A 15,273-nucleotide genomic window follows, 5' to 3' on the forward strand; every position below is an offset into this window, starting at 1 on the left:
TGGCGCTGAGGAGGGACTGGGAGGGAGGGAAGCAGTGTGGCTCTAGTGGAGCTGAGGAGGGACTGGGAGGGAGGGAAGCAGCGTGGCTCTAGTGGAGCTGAGGAGGGACTGGGAGGGAGGGAAGCAGTGTGGCTCTAGTGGAGCTGAGGAGGGACTGGAAGGGAGGGAAGCAGTGTGGCTCTAGTGGAGCTGAGGAGGGACTGGGAGGGAGGGAAGCAGTGTGGCTCTAGTGGAGCTGAGGAGGGACTGGGAGGGAGGGAAGCAGTGTGGCTCTAGTGGAGCTGAGGAGGGACTGGAAGGGAGGGAAGCAGTGTGGCTCTGATGAGAGCTGACTCCGAGGTGGCGAATATGGCCACACGAGAAGCAGTGTACTAATCACAATGTCTTGTTGTTGTTTCAGAATCCGGACAATCAGAGAGTACAAACCAGCAAGGAGACGCAGACATCAAGCCCCCCCCTAATGGTGAGTTCACTCACAGACCCTTTACTGCCGGGACGGCTTTCTGTCTTATTTCAAATGAAAATTGTGCCGGTTGACTGTTCTCTGGCATGTGCTGATGGGCCTCCTCACTTCTTTCAGGGCACTTGAATTTCCAGGACTGCTTTGTGACGTCCGGAGTGTGGAACGTGACAGAGCTGGTCAGAGTGTCTCAGAGTAAGTCTGCCCTTTGGAGGGGATCGCTGCGTTACAGCTCACACATCAACACAACACTGTCCAGTAACACCACCCTGAAGATGATGCTGAGGTTAAATGACCTCAGAAGTGAAAGTTTAACAGATTGAGATCCCTAATGTAGTTGCAGACCCATGTTTGCTGTACTGTTTGCTTGTACTGTTTGCTTCTCGATAGATTTGTTGAGAAATGTCTTTCCCAGTTGATTTATGTATTTTAAAGAACGGAGCGCTGAGCAGATGAAAGGGATGTGTTAGGGACTGTGGAGAGAGAGCTCTGTACTGCACAGGCTGTACTGTGCCATGGCAAGCTGTGTAGAACCTGTGCAAAGACCAAAGATGGTCAAACCACACTGGAACACAGAGGAACAGACAACAGCATGTGTGATCAAGACTTCTAAAAGTTTTCTGTGGTAGTTTAGCAGCCTTTCCAGTAGTTTGTCATACCTCTCTGTGCTGTGCGATCCTTCCACTATACGTTATTACACTTAGCTGTGCTTTTACTATGGGAAACTTCTAAAAGGGTTTTCTTCACTTATTTAAAAGTGTCACTTAGCTACAGTATGCTCAGATGGTTAAAATGGAGAGTATGGAGCTGTTCATGATTTGTAACTGTGATGTTTTTTTTTTACTCAGTATTGGTTTTTTTTTTGCAGCCCCTGTTGCCACAGCATCAGGTCCTAATTTCTCCCTGGCCGACCTGGACAGTCCGGGCTACTACAACATAAACCAGGTCGCACTGGGGCGACGCTCAATAACGTCCCCGCCATCCACCAGGTACGGAACACAGGTTCCACTCCGTGAGGTTTTCCTGTTCTGATTCCAGTAGAATGTGGGGCTGACAAACGTTTGCTCAAAGTTTAATAATGTAAGAAAAAAATATATAATACAATACGATGCTGGCTCCTGATCGTATAAATACTATTCTGAACTGGAGGTCATTGCTGAAGCCCTAGAGGTGCAAGGTGCAAACTGCAAGGTGATTTCGGCTGGCTGGTGCGGCACTAAAGACACACTAGGGTCTGTCTGCTCTTCTCTTCCACACTGTCCTCTGCTCTGCCCCCCTGTCCGGCCTCTGTCTCTGTCTCTGTATTGCTGTGTGACTGCAGCCCCTGTGTCTCTCTTGCTTTGCAGATCAGTTGAAGTGGAGCTTTATTCCAGCCTGCCTCGGAGGTAGCTATCACTGCCATTAACCCTGCTTTTCCACACTGACAGTTAGACTAACCCAGGTTTCGATGTGCATGCTGCTGTAATGGACCCTGTGTTTTATATTACTCACACCAATAAAGGGATTTGCAGCTAATATAATCACATCAGTCTGATCTGGTACAAATGCCCAGGTTTAAAAGAGGCATGTGCTATATTAAACATGTGTTTTCAGTAATGGTATATGCTACTACACTAGGCTACATAAGTCCCATTTTTTTGTTTTACTTCCTTGGTCATTTCACAATTGTTTAAAAAAAGTCACCTACGAAAAAAGGGAATGTTCGTGGAAAGTTGTCTGCCATTAAAATATCATCCAGAACTAATCCATTCAACAGTGCTGAATATCATCCAGAACTAATCCATTCAACAGTGCTGAATATCATCCAGAACTAATCCATTCAACAGTGCTGAATATCATCCAGAACTAATCCATTCAACAGTGCTGAATATCATCCAGAACTAATCCATGCAACAGTGCTGAATATCATCCAGAACTAATCCATTCAACAGTGCTGAATATCATCCAGAACTAATCCATTCAACAGTGCTGAATATCATCCTGAACTAATCCATTCAACAGTGCTGAATATCATCCAGAACTAATCCATGCAACAGTGCTGAATATCATCCAGAACTAATCCATGCAACAGTGCTGAATATCATCCAGAACTAATCCATGCAACAGTGCTGAATATCATCCAGAACTAATCCATTCAACAGTGCTGAATATCATCCAGAACTAATCCATTCAACAGTGCTGAATATCATCCAGAACTAATCCATTCAACAGTGCTAAATATCATCCAGAACTAATCCATGCAACAGTGCTGAATATCATCCAGAACTAATCCGTGCAACAGTGCTGAATATCATCCAGAACTAATCCATTCAACAGTGCTGAATATCATCCAGAACTAATCCATTCAACAGTGCTAAATATCATCCAGAACTAATCCACGCCACAGTGCTGAATATCATCCAGAACTAATCCATTCAACAGTGCTGAATATCATCCAGAACTAATCCATTCAACAGTGCTGAATATCATCCAGAACTAATCCATTCAACAGTGCTGAATATCATCCAGAAGTAATCCATTCAACAGTGCTGAATATCATCCAGAAGTAATCCATTCAACAGTGCTGAATATCATCCAGAATTAATGCACACAATAGTGCTAAATTTGTTTTTGTTTGAATTATTTTCATTGACAAAAATTCAAATATATCAATCACGACTGCAAAAAGTGTGCAACAGTATATAAATAAATCACTGAATGAATCTTTTTGAAATAATTTGACATATGATTTAAATAAGTACAACAGTTTAAAAACAGGAAATCATTGCTTTTGTTTTTAAGGGCTTCGAGGATAGATTTTTCGTGTAGATAATTAGACATGGTTTTGCCTGGGGAAGGCTGCTAGGGAGAGATTATTTATGTATATGCTGTCGCCCTCAATGGTCTGTGGTCCCCCAGTTTTTTTTAATGATATTATTAAACAGAAAGCAAGACTTAGAAAAAACCCACCCACAGTACTACAGAGTATTCACGTTCATAACAGTGTTATTATTTTTATGTGAAAAAATGAGGATAAGGGCAAACGAAGCCTAGGGATCTATGTAGAGAAATGCATGAACATAAATAAACATACATCAACATATACAGCTGTGGCCAAAAGTTTTGCATCAACTAGAATTTTAGGAACTTGAGTTATTTTTAAAAATAACTATATGAACATCATCGAGATATTTTATTTAACCACATGTACTCAAAGAAACTACAAAATGATATCGCAAAAGTCTACCGGAAGCCATAATAGTATTATTTATTTCTTAACAGACGCCCTTATCCAGGGCGACTTACAATTGTTACAAGATATCACATTATTTTTTACATACAATTCCCCATTTATACAGTTGGGTTTTTACTGGAGCAATCTAGGTAAAGCACCTTGCTCAAGGGTACAGCAGCAGTGTCCCCTACCAGGGATTGAACCCACGACCCTCCGGTCAAGAGTCCAGAGCCCTAACCACTACTCCACACTGCTGCCCTTATAATAGTAGTACAGTATGTCATGTTAGATTTTTGTATATATGTTATAAGTATATGGAAAACTACAAAGCGATAATGTTAACGTCACGTTATTCAGCAGGTTTCATTGGGCTTTATGAAGCAGTTCATTCAGTAGGGTGAGACAAAGCTTTTGGCCACAGCGATACAGCACACATGCACACATGCACAGCGTGCAGCTAACCTGTGTCCTGTGCTTCTCTGCAGCTCCACTAAGCGCAAGTCCATCGATGACAGCGAGATGGAAAGCCCAGTGGACGACGTCTTCTACTCGGGACGCTCCCCCGCTGCCAGCAGTAGCCAGTCCAGCGGCTGGCCCAACGATGTGGACGCAGGTACTGGCCCATTTCTTATCCTGACCACTTTGACCAGCTTTCAGAAATGCCATTTTAATGTTCTGTTTCTCATGTTTGTAGCTGTTTTTCTCTCTTGAACTAAAGCGCTGTCACCGTCTCATTCCAGTATGACATCATATTTGATTTCCTCATTCCAGTATGACATCATATTTGATTTCCTCATTCCAGTATGACATCATATTTGATTTCCTCATTCCAGTATGACATCATACAGTGCATTGAATTGAATTGGAGGGACATGATTTGAAAGTGAATGGGCCCTATAAGATAAAAAGCCACTTTGATTTATTTAATCAAGTTTGCAGCTCGTGTAAACTTTTCAATAGAGGCTTATTAGATTATTCTCATATTTCAAAGCGATAAATGATAAACACGCTTTAAAAAATCAGTCCTTCCAGGTTTGTGAATAGCACCCGATATCTGAGCACACAGAACGATTGCAAATATCATGAAAAAGGAATAGAAATATTAAAGAAATATAAAAATGACTTTAGAAGCCGATATAATTAGCAGTGCCCTTATGTGGAAGATATAAGGCTGAATAATTGAAGTAGCTCAGTGGTTAGATAAAGAAAGCACAGGGCTGCAGTGTGGAAGGCAGGGGGTTTGAGGAGCTCAGTGGTTAGATAAAGAAAGCGCTGGGCTGCAGTGTGGAAGGCAGTGGGTTTGAGGAGCTCAGTGGTTAGATAAAGAAAGCGCTGGGCTGCAGTGTGGAAGGCAGTGGGTTTGAGGAGCTCAGTGGTTAGATAAAGAAAGCGCTGGGCTGCAGTGTGGAAGGCAGGGGGTTTGAGTAGCTCAGTGGTTAGATAAAGAAAGCGCTGGGCTGCAGTGTGGAAGGCAGTGGGTTTGAGGAGCTCAGTGGTTAGATAAAGAAAGCACTGGGCTGCAGTGTGGAAGGCAGGGGGTTTGAGTAGCTCAGTGGTTAGATAAAGAAAGCGCTGGGCTGCAGTGTGGAAGGCAGCGGGTTTGAGGAGCTCAGTGGTTAGATAAAGAAAGCGCTGGGCTGCAGTGTGGAAGGCAGGGGGTTTGAGTAGCTCAGTGGTTAGATAAAGAAAGCGCTGGGCTGCAGTGTGGAAGGCAGCGGGTTTGAGGAGCTCAGTGGTTAGATAAAGAAAGCGCTGGGCTGCAGTGTGGAAGGCAGTGGGTTTGAGGAGCTCAGTGGTTAGATAAAGAAAGCACTGGGCTGCAGTGTGGAAGGCAGGGGGTTTGAGTAGCTCAGTGGTTAGATAAAGAAAGCGCTGGGCTGCAGTGTGGAAGGCAGTGGGTTTGAGGAGCTCAGTGGTTAGATAAAGAAAGCGCTGGGCTGCAGTGTGGAAGGCAGTGGGTTTGAGGAGCTCAGTGGTTAGATAAAGAAAGCGCTGGGCTGCAGTGTGGAAGGCAGCGGGTTTGAGGAGCTCAGTGGTTAGATAAAGAAAGCGCTGGGCTGCAGTGTGGAAGGCAGTGGGTTTGAGGAGCTCAGATAAAGAAAGCGCTGGGCTGCAGTGTAGGAAGGCAGTGGGTTCGAGTAATGGTTCGAGAGAGCCGGTATCTAGCTGAACACAAACACATAATAACACTTCATGCGTGCCATTTAACAGAGTATCGCATTTTCCCTTCAGTCTGTTATTTACTGGTTTGATTGTATCTTGACATCTCTGTTGTGGCTGACTGCCTGGTGTGCTCCAGCTCTCCTCACTTGTTCCATCCCTTACATTTACAGCCCCTTGTCTGCGATCCTTGTCTGTCTTTACTGCAAGAATGCAGTCCGGGGACTCTGCAAACACACCTAACCTTCCCTCTCAACTTTCCAGTGTTGAAAATGATATGTTATGCAATGCAATGAACCTGTGCATAGGGGGCAGTGGTAGCACAAGGACAGCTACAGTGGGGTGGGTATAACGATACCCCAACCTTAATCCAATTGAGACGTGCCAGCGCTATCACACTGGTGTTAAAGTACATACATCTGGCACTATAGTTCCAGTAAGTCTTCTCTGATATGTAATCCCATCGCTTCGTCGCTCTCGCATTTTCCTATATGAAAGAGATGCACAGTAGGTTAAACACGGATTTGATTTTAATGTTTTTTTTTTTCTTCCAGAGCAGTTTTATATTTCAAGATCTGTTTCTCCAGATGAAAAAAAAAAAACCCCGGAAACATTCTAAATGTTTTTCCTAGGAAAATCTGAAACCGAAAAAATTCTAGAAATAATATCTATTACTGTAGTTAGGATTTACTGGAATGTGTGATTTTTTGGAGCACCTGAACACACACGTGATACTACTGGTAAGCAGTACCATATCAGCACCACTGGACTGGGCAGCGCCAAACCCCATTGTGGATCCAGTTCTGGGAACTGGGGATTCAGTTTAATTTAAAGTATTAAACTGGGGCTTCTTCAGGGTGATACACTGGGGTTAGAATGGGATGCGTTTTTATAAATCTAGCTAGATTGATTAACAATGCATTGAAAGTGAATCAACGACTTCTAAGGGAATGGTTTTATAAGTATATATAATTAACAAAACAAACAGATCTTACCTGACATGCTTTACCGTCTCTTTGTAAAGCTCCTGTTTTGAAAGAAGCATACATTATGTTAAATAATTGGCCGATGCCTTTTGAAAATCCACGCGTTTGGACTTCTTGTAAACTGAATAAACAATTCCAAACGTTTATATATTTCTCTTGTTAGGGCGGATTTATTGAAAAAGATCGATTTCTCGAGAATAATCCTTCACAAAACTCCGACTCCCAGAAGCATCACGCTTTGGCTGCCCTTGTCAGTAGCCCATCGCTCCTGTGACTGGTGTGCTTTTCAAATTCCTTTACAGGACGTTTTGAAAGCAGAACTCAGTGCTGTGTAGCATTGGGAGTTTCTGCAAAAAACGATCATTAATTCACAAAAATAATACCATTCCAAAAAAAAAATCACCTTTACCATAACCTGTGCATCTTTCATATAGAAATATCTAGATTTTAAGAAATGATAGCGATAAATATTAGCTAAGACTTCTTTAAACCCCCATTGCCCACACACTGTTTCACCGTCCCAGCTGTGATGTCTCTTAACAATACCCTTCTCCCCTTGGAATTGCAGTGCAGCACCATTTGGCGACTGTGCAGGAGAGGAAGATTAAACATGAAAATGATGGCGTGCAGTATCCTTACCATGGTTAGAACAATTCAAATATCTCTTAATGACACCGTCTATCCTGGTGTGAGTGAATGCAGGCTTCTTTGTGTCTTGTGTGTGTGTCTTTGTGTTGTTTTTTTTAACTGGTGAGCCATTAAAGTTGAGTGACAATGGCACTAGTTATCCCCAAGCGAGAAAGACCTCAGTCCTAAACTGATGTGCTGTGCTGTGGGAACACGAAGCCACTTTGTGGTTTGGGTTTCAGGAGACTAGGTTTCAGACCGCAGCACGGCACACCAGGGGAGACTTGGGGGTTTGGCACAGCATCCTCAAACTAGGTCTCCCGGAACCAGGTTTCAAGCCGCTGTTCCTGAAAAAGTGGCTTTGTGTTCCCTCAGCTTCAAAACTGTAAGAAAGTCATGTATGATAAGGTGGTGGTGCATGCCTTAATCAGTTTATTTAGCAGACGCCTTTAACCAAGGCGACTTACAGAGACTAGGGTGTGTGAACTATGCATCAGCTGCAGAGTCACTTACAACTACGTCTCACCCGAAAGACGGAGCACAAGGAGGTTAAGTGACTTGCTCAGGGTCACACAATGAGTCAGTGGCTGAGGTGGGATTTGAACCGGGGACCTCCTGGTTACAAGCCCTTTTCTTTAACCACTGGACCACATTATACCCTAGACAAGCATACCCTATGCATGATGGGCCATTTATTGACTCTAGATTAAACCCTGAATCTGTTTCTCAGTTTAAAAAGGGACGACTATCATTGAATTTATTAAGCTGAAGACGTACCCATTCTGCTCCAGGTAATACCCAGGGGGCAGTGTCCTATTTCAGCTCGGTTTTCGTTGACTGGGCTGACCCACTGCCTTCCACAGTTAAGACTTCATAACATTAGGCTTTGAGGCTCTCCTGAGGCTCTCCTGAATCCTTTTGGACAAATCACAAACCTAACCAAAAACAAGCTAGCAGTGTCAGGACTGGGGTCCTCAGGGTCACAAGGTGTCCACGCCATGCCTGCGCCGTTGTCCCACAACTTTCATGAGCGCAGAGTGTACACAGTCGCTTCCTACCCTCTGTATTTTGCAGTTACTGAGAAGAAAAGGGGTATTTGTGTAGAGGATCTTTCTTTGTATCAAAAAGATTTCTGCAGGGTAAATCCAGCAAGCAAGCGCTTTTATTAGAGATCTCTTTGAAGTGAGATCCTTGCTGGATAGTGGGATTGAGACCAGGTTTGCTTTAATTTGTGCAGCGACTTTTCTAAACCCATTTTTATTTTCCCCCTGTAAGTTTGAATTCGTGATGGTGCAGTATGTCTTTTGAAACGCTACTATCAGTGTACTGGCCTGATGCGTTTCTAATGGCAGCGCAATATACTCTACAGACATTTCATTCACAGGAGATTTAAAATGACATTATACCAACTTTAGACAGGCAGGGCCATATTATCAAAGCTGTCTGTACTCCCAATTCTATGTAGCATTAAAGTACCAAGTTAAATTCTTTGACCAGAACACAGTTAGAGTACGTTATCATAACAAATCTAGCCAGTTAAAAAATACGATACGCAATTATAAATGAGGACAATGGCACTTCATGGGTTAAAACCACAAATGAGTCGCAGTGTCTGTGGTTTGTTAACATAAGTTATCAGAGGTCTGAATGGGGTTAGCTCAGCAGCTTCAAAATAGTTTTTAGTTTTTAAGGCTTTTGAATTTTCTGCGACTAGATTTCCTGTTCTCCGCGGTTTACTCAGAGTAAAATCTCTCCAGCCAGAGCAGAAAGGGTCTTCACAGAAAAAGCCCTGCAGTAATATTTATCAGCTCTGTCTCTCTCTTTCTGTTCTTCCACAATTAAAAAAAAAATGGAACTAATTAAATGTGAATGTGATTGGGGAAGCAGGTGCCTGCAGTCGCTTGGCAGTGACGGGCTGTCAGGAGCGAGTCTGCTTTGCCACATTGACTGATGGGTTGCCAAATCATTTCGGCACAGGTGGACGTCCTGCAGAGTGTAAAGCGATCATTAAAGGTGCAGCTCCCCAGGTTCGCAGATCCGAACCCCGTCCCTTTAATTAACTTCCATTCGCACCTCCCTCATACTGTTTACATTTTTCAGAACATTTGGTACTTGGCTTCCATGTTGATCCACACACATTAGAGACATTCAGGTCTTTTTTTGTAGATTCGTTTTGCATCGAGAACCCTGCGTTTGTGTTATCTGTCGTACACGCTAGTGTTGTTGGTTCGTGTGGTTGGTTCAGGACCAATACGTACTGATAAAATATTAAACTAAACTTCAAATGTTTCTATCTCCGTGTCTTTTGGTAAATTGGAATATCGGTTTCTTCATTTTGTCAAAGAAACGAACTGGACATGAGAAGCGATCATTTAAAGAGAGTGTCGCTAACAAACGAATTCTCACCCATGCTGCACTTTCGTTAGCTCCACAGGTCTCCGGTGAGCAGTGTTATTTTCTAGGTCGCATGTATTTTCATTTAGAACAGAAAGTCCCCAGTTTTCGTGCCGTACTCTCAGGAAATCAGCTACGCTTGCACTTCCTGGGTTCTTTGGTCACAGCAGTGTCTTCTGGGCCATGCTGCTGGCTGAAAGCTTGTCAGCCAATAGGAGGAGCCACTGGTTGCTTGCTGACAAGAGAAAAAGCCATTGGTGGGACTCGGGGGATAATTTCACCCTCCAGGTGATCAAGACAGAAATATCTTTAAGCCAGGTGTAGTAGCAGATATTATATATCTATATATATATATATATATATATATATATATATATATATATATATATATATATATATATATATACAGCTCTGGCCAAAAGTGTTGCATCACCCTATAGAATTAACTCATTTTGCTTCATAAATTCGAATGAAACCTGCTGAATAACATATTGAATTGCACAGCGGTTTGTAGTTTTCCATATACTTCACGAAAAACTGACATAAATTGAACAATGTGACATTTCAAAATTTAACATGAGATACTGTACTACTATGATGGCATGTAATCAAAGGCCAGCAGTGTGGAGTAGTGGTTAGAGCTCTGGACTCTTGACCGGAGGGTTGTGGGTTCAATCCCAGGTGGGGGACACTGCTGCTGTACCCTTGAGCAAGGTACTTTACCTAGATTGCTCCAGTAAAAACCCAACTGTATAAATGGGTAATTGTATGTAAAAAAATAATGTGATATCTTGTAGCAATTGTAAGTCGCCCTGGATAAGAGCATATGCTTATAAATTAATAATAAATAATAATAATAATAATAATAATAATAATAATAATAATAATAATATATAAAAATATCTAAATTATGTTTGTATAGTTTTTAAATCCTAAAATTCTAGGCAATGCAAAGCTTTTGGCCTGAGCTGTATAAACTAGAATATGTTTCTTTAAAAACTGTACATAAGAGCCCTATCTACAACAGGCCAGATTAATGGAATTATTTATATGCTACATTGTGTGTGGGAGATCCGAGACTTCGCAAACAGACGGGCTGGCTTCCCTCCACAGCTTGTTCTAAGTGTCTGATCGTGGCTCGATTTCCTGTTTGATCAGGGGAGGCTGTGTGTTCTAGAGGCTGTGAGGCAAGCTGTTCCCCCCCAGTAGCAGATGGTGAGGCTCAGGCTCCCGTGCTGTGCTCCACAGTGTCTCCTACTCCCCCAGATCAGAGCCAGGACCAGGGGATCCTTGAAACTCGCAGCCCAGAACACAATCCCTCTCCGCCCGAGTTAATCAAACCCTGAGAGGGAACGGGATACTTTGACACCAAAGCCTGGCAATTTAAACAGACTCTCCAATCGAAGATGTCGGGCAAACGTTCAAGCAATGGAAATGCTGTTGTGTGCGTCTCCGATTCACTTCCCTGTCCTTGAAGCATTTCCTCCAAGCTCACGCATTTCGTAATAATCACTGGTTCCTGTTCGATTCCTCGATGTTTTAAGCCTTCTAAAAGGTAAAAGCATAGCAAAGTGCAATAAGGAATAGCGAATACACTGTAAAGCACAGGTAAGCCCAGAGACATTTTAAAAAACCAACCATGGTAAACTGTGATAAATGCACAGTATAACCATGGGGGAATCAGGGTAAAACTGCAAAATGACTCTGCAAATGCACTAGTAAATGTTTATAAGGGTAAACACGTTTAATAGTTCACATTTTAACACACGAGTCACACAGTCAGGGGAGCGCAGGGGTCCCCGAGGGTCTCCCCTAGTAAAGGCACGGCCGCGTGGTGTGCAGGGGGAGTCACACAGTCAGGGGAGCGCAGGGGTCCACCAGGGTCTCCCCTGGTAAAGGCACAGCCGCGCGGTGTGCAGGGGGAGTCACACAGTCAGGGGAGCGTGGGGGTCCCAGAGTGTCTCCCCTGGTAAAGGCACGGCCGCGTGGTGTGCAGGGGGAGTCACACAGTCAGGGGAGCGCAGGGGTCCCAGAGTGTCTCCCTTGGTAAAAGGGATTCCACAGGGACCACTGACTCTGGAGCTCCCTCTAATTAATTAAGCAAAACCGCCAGGGACTCCTCAAGGCACTGCAGCGCCCCCTACTGGTCAGGCACCCAGTGAGCTCAAGCGGACGCCTGCAGGGCTGGCCTTTGTCCTCCAGAGGGCGCTAGCTCTCTGACCTCCGCTGTGGAGCTCCTGGCTGTGCAGAGACGACTATCTTGGGGATCGGAGGACCCCTGCTGAACCGTCAGTCTTCCTGAGCTGTTGTGGGTAGTTGCTGCGGTGAGGGAATGTAAATTGACAATCTAAACTGGGGAGTAACGCAAGGCGGGTAAAACAATTGGGCGCACAGATTATGCAAGAGACGTAGCATTTCAATAAAAAAGAAATTCCCAAGTTCAACATGGCTTCTCCTTTAAGCAGGCTGCCTGCCATTGCTGGAGCGGGTCTCTTAAAGGGAATGTCTGATTGATGGTGTTCCGGTCACTGTGTGTAGACGTGTCTGTGCTGTTGTGGAATCGTTAGGTGTGGCTGTAGTGTGGCGTCTTCGTTTAAATGAATGCCGTTAAAAATTAATTAATGCATTTTGTAGCGCAGGCATTTTTTTCAGCAGCTACAATAGAAACGCAATTGTTGCAGTGAAGTTAACTTAATGTTTTCAGAGATGAAATCGAGTATCCATTGGTTTATTTAATAACTGCAGTGTGGTGCCTGTACCTGTATTTGAAATCTCGTTGCTCAGATTGCGAGGCCTCTCATTGTAGCTTAGGAACCCTACCTGTCCCGCACCTCCCTACGCTGCATAGTCCTAAAATCGTGCAGTTTTGAAAGAAACACGTTCGAGCACACACCTCTGTAAAGTGCGACATCTGGTACTGCGTTGCAATAAAGAAAGTTCTCGGTCGCTCTGCCTTATTTTCAGGTCAGCTCCTTACACTTCCTAGGTCACCCGAGCAGTGTCTTCTGGGTCGCATGGAAAGCATGTCAGTCAGTAGGGGGAAGCAGCTGATTGGTTAATGGCTGAAGAAGGCAGTGAAGTGGCTAGGTGAAGCGCAACACTGTCTGAAAGCAGAAAAAGAGATGAACCCAGCGTAGCGCCAGCTGTGTGACAATAGAAATGCGTGTTTGCACAATGTGTTTCTTTCCAAACTGCACATTCGGGCACCTGTATAACCAATGGAAGAGCGGGTTTAGCTACAGGCCCTGTTGACACACCGGCGCAGTCCTGCAGTGCCTGATGGGATTGCTCAGGACGGCGTTCTCTGTCCTGTCTGCAGTTAGATCTATAGGTTGTTGCTCAGTGGAAAGATGTAATAAAACATTGCCATTTGTTGATCATTCTTGCCAGGACTGTCATCGCCTGGTTCTCTTAAGAAGCCGGGAAAGTTCGATTTCAGCAGTGCCCTGTCCCCACAGACGAGGTCGGCGCGCATGGCTTTCACCCACCATCCGCTGCCTGTCCTAACGGGAGTGAGACCAGGTGAGATACCAGCCCATCCCCACAGACACCAACCCCCTCACCCCCCTGCCAGCCCCAGAGCCAGCACCAGTCCTGCGGGACACAGTCGGGGGTTTCTGTTTGAACCACTCCAGTGCGTCTCAAACCTGCAGCCGTGCACTGCAATAGCCATAGAGACTGTCATATAGTACCGTGATAGGATCACAATGGACACACGATGAACACTGACGCTAATCCATTGCAGTGGTCAGTACCAGGCAGTGTGCTGTCCGGTCCACTGCACAACTCTGGACAAACGTTTTGCATCACCCTATAGAATTCAAATCGAACGAAAGCTGCTGAATAATGTTACGTTGACCCATTGAATTGCTCACCGCTTTGTAGCTTTTCAGGAATTTCGAATTCTAGCATGAAATACTGTGCTGCTATTGTGGCTTCCTTCCGGTAGACTTTTGCAATTATCAGTTTGTAGTTTCTTTGATGACATGATGTTAAATAAAATATCTGAATTATGTTCATAGAGTTTTTTTTTTATGATTATGTCTCAATCCTAAAATTCTAGGTGATGCAAAACTTGCGGCCATCAGTAAGAAAGCAGACTGTGTAGACTAGCCCAGCGGGACGCACTTTCAAATAGACACCGTGTGTGAGGAAGTGGTTGAAACAGAAACCTGGACTGTTAGGGGTGCCCAGTAATCAGGATACGAAAAAGCTGCTCTTCAAAATACTGGACTATCGGGTCAAAAAAAAAAAACCCCAGTTCATGAATCTCACCTGTGATTTCTCTACCCATCAATCAATCAATCAATCAATCAATCAATCAGTCAATCCAATCAATCAATCTATATATAAACCTATGATATAAAGTGACAGTTATGAAGTTACTTGAATGATTTGTATTCTATTGAGAGGATTATGGAAAAAAAATACAATTGGAGATACCTTTTTAATTGGATCAGTTAAAATATATCAATATAAAAATATCAGCATCAAAAAGTGTATTTCTCCTGTAAATGAAGTCTTTGTGGAGTGAGTGTCTCCATTATAGAAGGACTGAGGAGACGGGGATGCATGAGGGTTATAAAGAGAGGGAGGGGGAGAGAGAGGGAGGGAGGGACAGACAGACAGAGAGGGAGGAGGATTTAGAGGAGGAGGATTTAGAGGGAGAGGAGGGAGGTAGAGGAGGAAGGAGGGAGAAGGGGAGAGGGGGGGAGGAGGAGGGAGAAGGGGAGAAGGCGAGAGAGAGAGAGAGAGGGGGGAGGAGGAGGGAGAGGGGGAAGAAGGAAAAGGGGAGGGGGGAGAAGGGGAGAGAGAGGGGGAGGAGCGAGAGAGGAGGAGGGAGAAGGGGAGATGAGGAGGGAGAAGGGGAAAGGGGTAGAGAGGGAGGAGGAGGGAGAGAAAGGGAGAGGGGGAGAGATGGAGAGGGAGAAGGGACCACAGTTCCTTTTTTCCATTAATCTTTCTTAATTTCTTAATGTCTTCAGCTTTACTGCCCTAATAAGCACCCTGTCTCTCATCCTAATGCATGTGTTATGTATGATAATAATATTGCTGAGTGTCTTCATGTTATGCATGTGTTATGTGTGATAATATGTCATTATCTGCATCAAGAGGTTTCTTAGTGCAACCCTAACCCCATTCACTGTGCACTACTGATACTAATGCATCCCCAATGTGCCTCGGATGATGAGCAGGAGCAGCAACAGGGAATCCACATCGGTTCTGTCATCTACGTAAATATGAAAAAATGTGACACTGTCGTTTTTTTTTTTATTATTCTTATCAGAGATTCCCTCAACATGAGTTACCACGCTTCTGCGAGCCTGCCTGCCTATCTGTCTGTCTTCTGGGGTGTCGTTTTCAAACCAGAGGCTGCTTAAAGACAGCTGACCCTTGTAAAGTAGTTCTGTCAGTACCTGACCAGCTCTTTT

At 44.1% G+C, this 15,273-nt stretch overlaps 1 protein-coding gene across 9 annotated transcripts in view; it reads left to right on the forward strand.

Moving 5' to 3' along the window:
- The window catches only part of LOC117409804 (nuclear factor 1 X-type-like), a 145,011-nt gene that overhangs the window by 112,937 nt on the left and 16,801 nt on the right, over window positions 1-15,273 (forward strand). For 5 of the 9 annotated variants that reach the window (XM_059007187.1, XM_059007185.1, XM_059007190.1 and 2 more), the window contains exons 3-9: window positions 401-463; window positions 581-655; window positions 1,329-1,449; window positions 1,807-1,845; window positions 4,160-4,287; window positions 7,389-7,463; window positions 13,232-13,363. In XM_059007187.1, coding sequence (XP_058863170.1) covers window positions 401-463; window positions 581-655; window positions 1,329-1,449; window positions 1,807-1,845; window positions 4,160-4,287; window positions 7,389-7,463; window positions 13,232-13,363 — 633 coding nt within the window. The remainder of the gene's footprint in view (window positions 1-400; window positions 464-580; window positions 656-1,328; window positions 1,450-1,806; window positions 1,846-4,159; window positions 4,288-7,388; window positions 7,464-13,231; window positions 13,364-15,273) is intronic. The other 4 variants (XM_059007192.1, XM_059007188.1, XM_059007191.1 and 1 more) reach the window with 2 other exon arrangements.

This window comes from Acipenser ruthenus, chromosome 34 (genome assembly GCF_902713425.1).
Source record: "Acipenser ruthenus chromosome 34, fAciRut3.2 maternal haplotype, whole genome shotgun sequence".
Lineage (NCBI taxonomy): Eukaryota > Metazoa > Chordata > Actinopteri > Acipenseriformes > Acipenseridae > Acipenser > Acipenser ruthenus.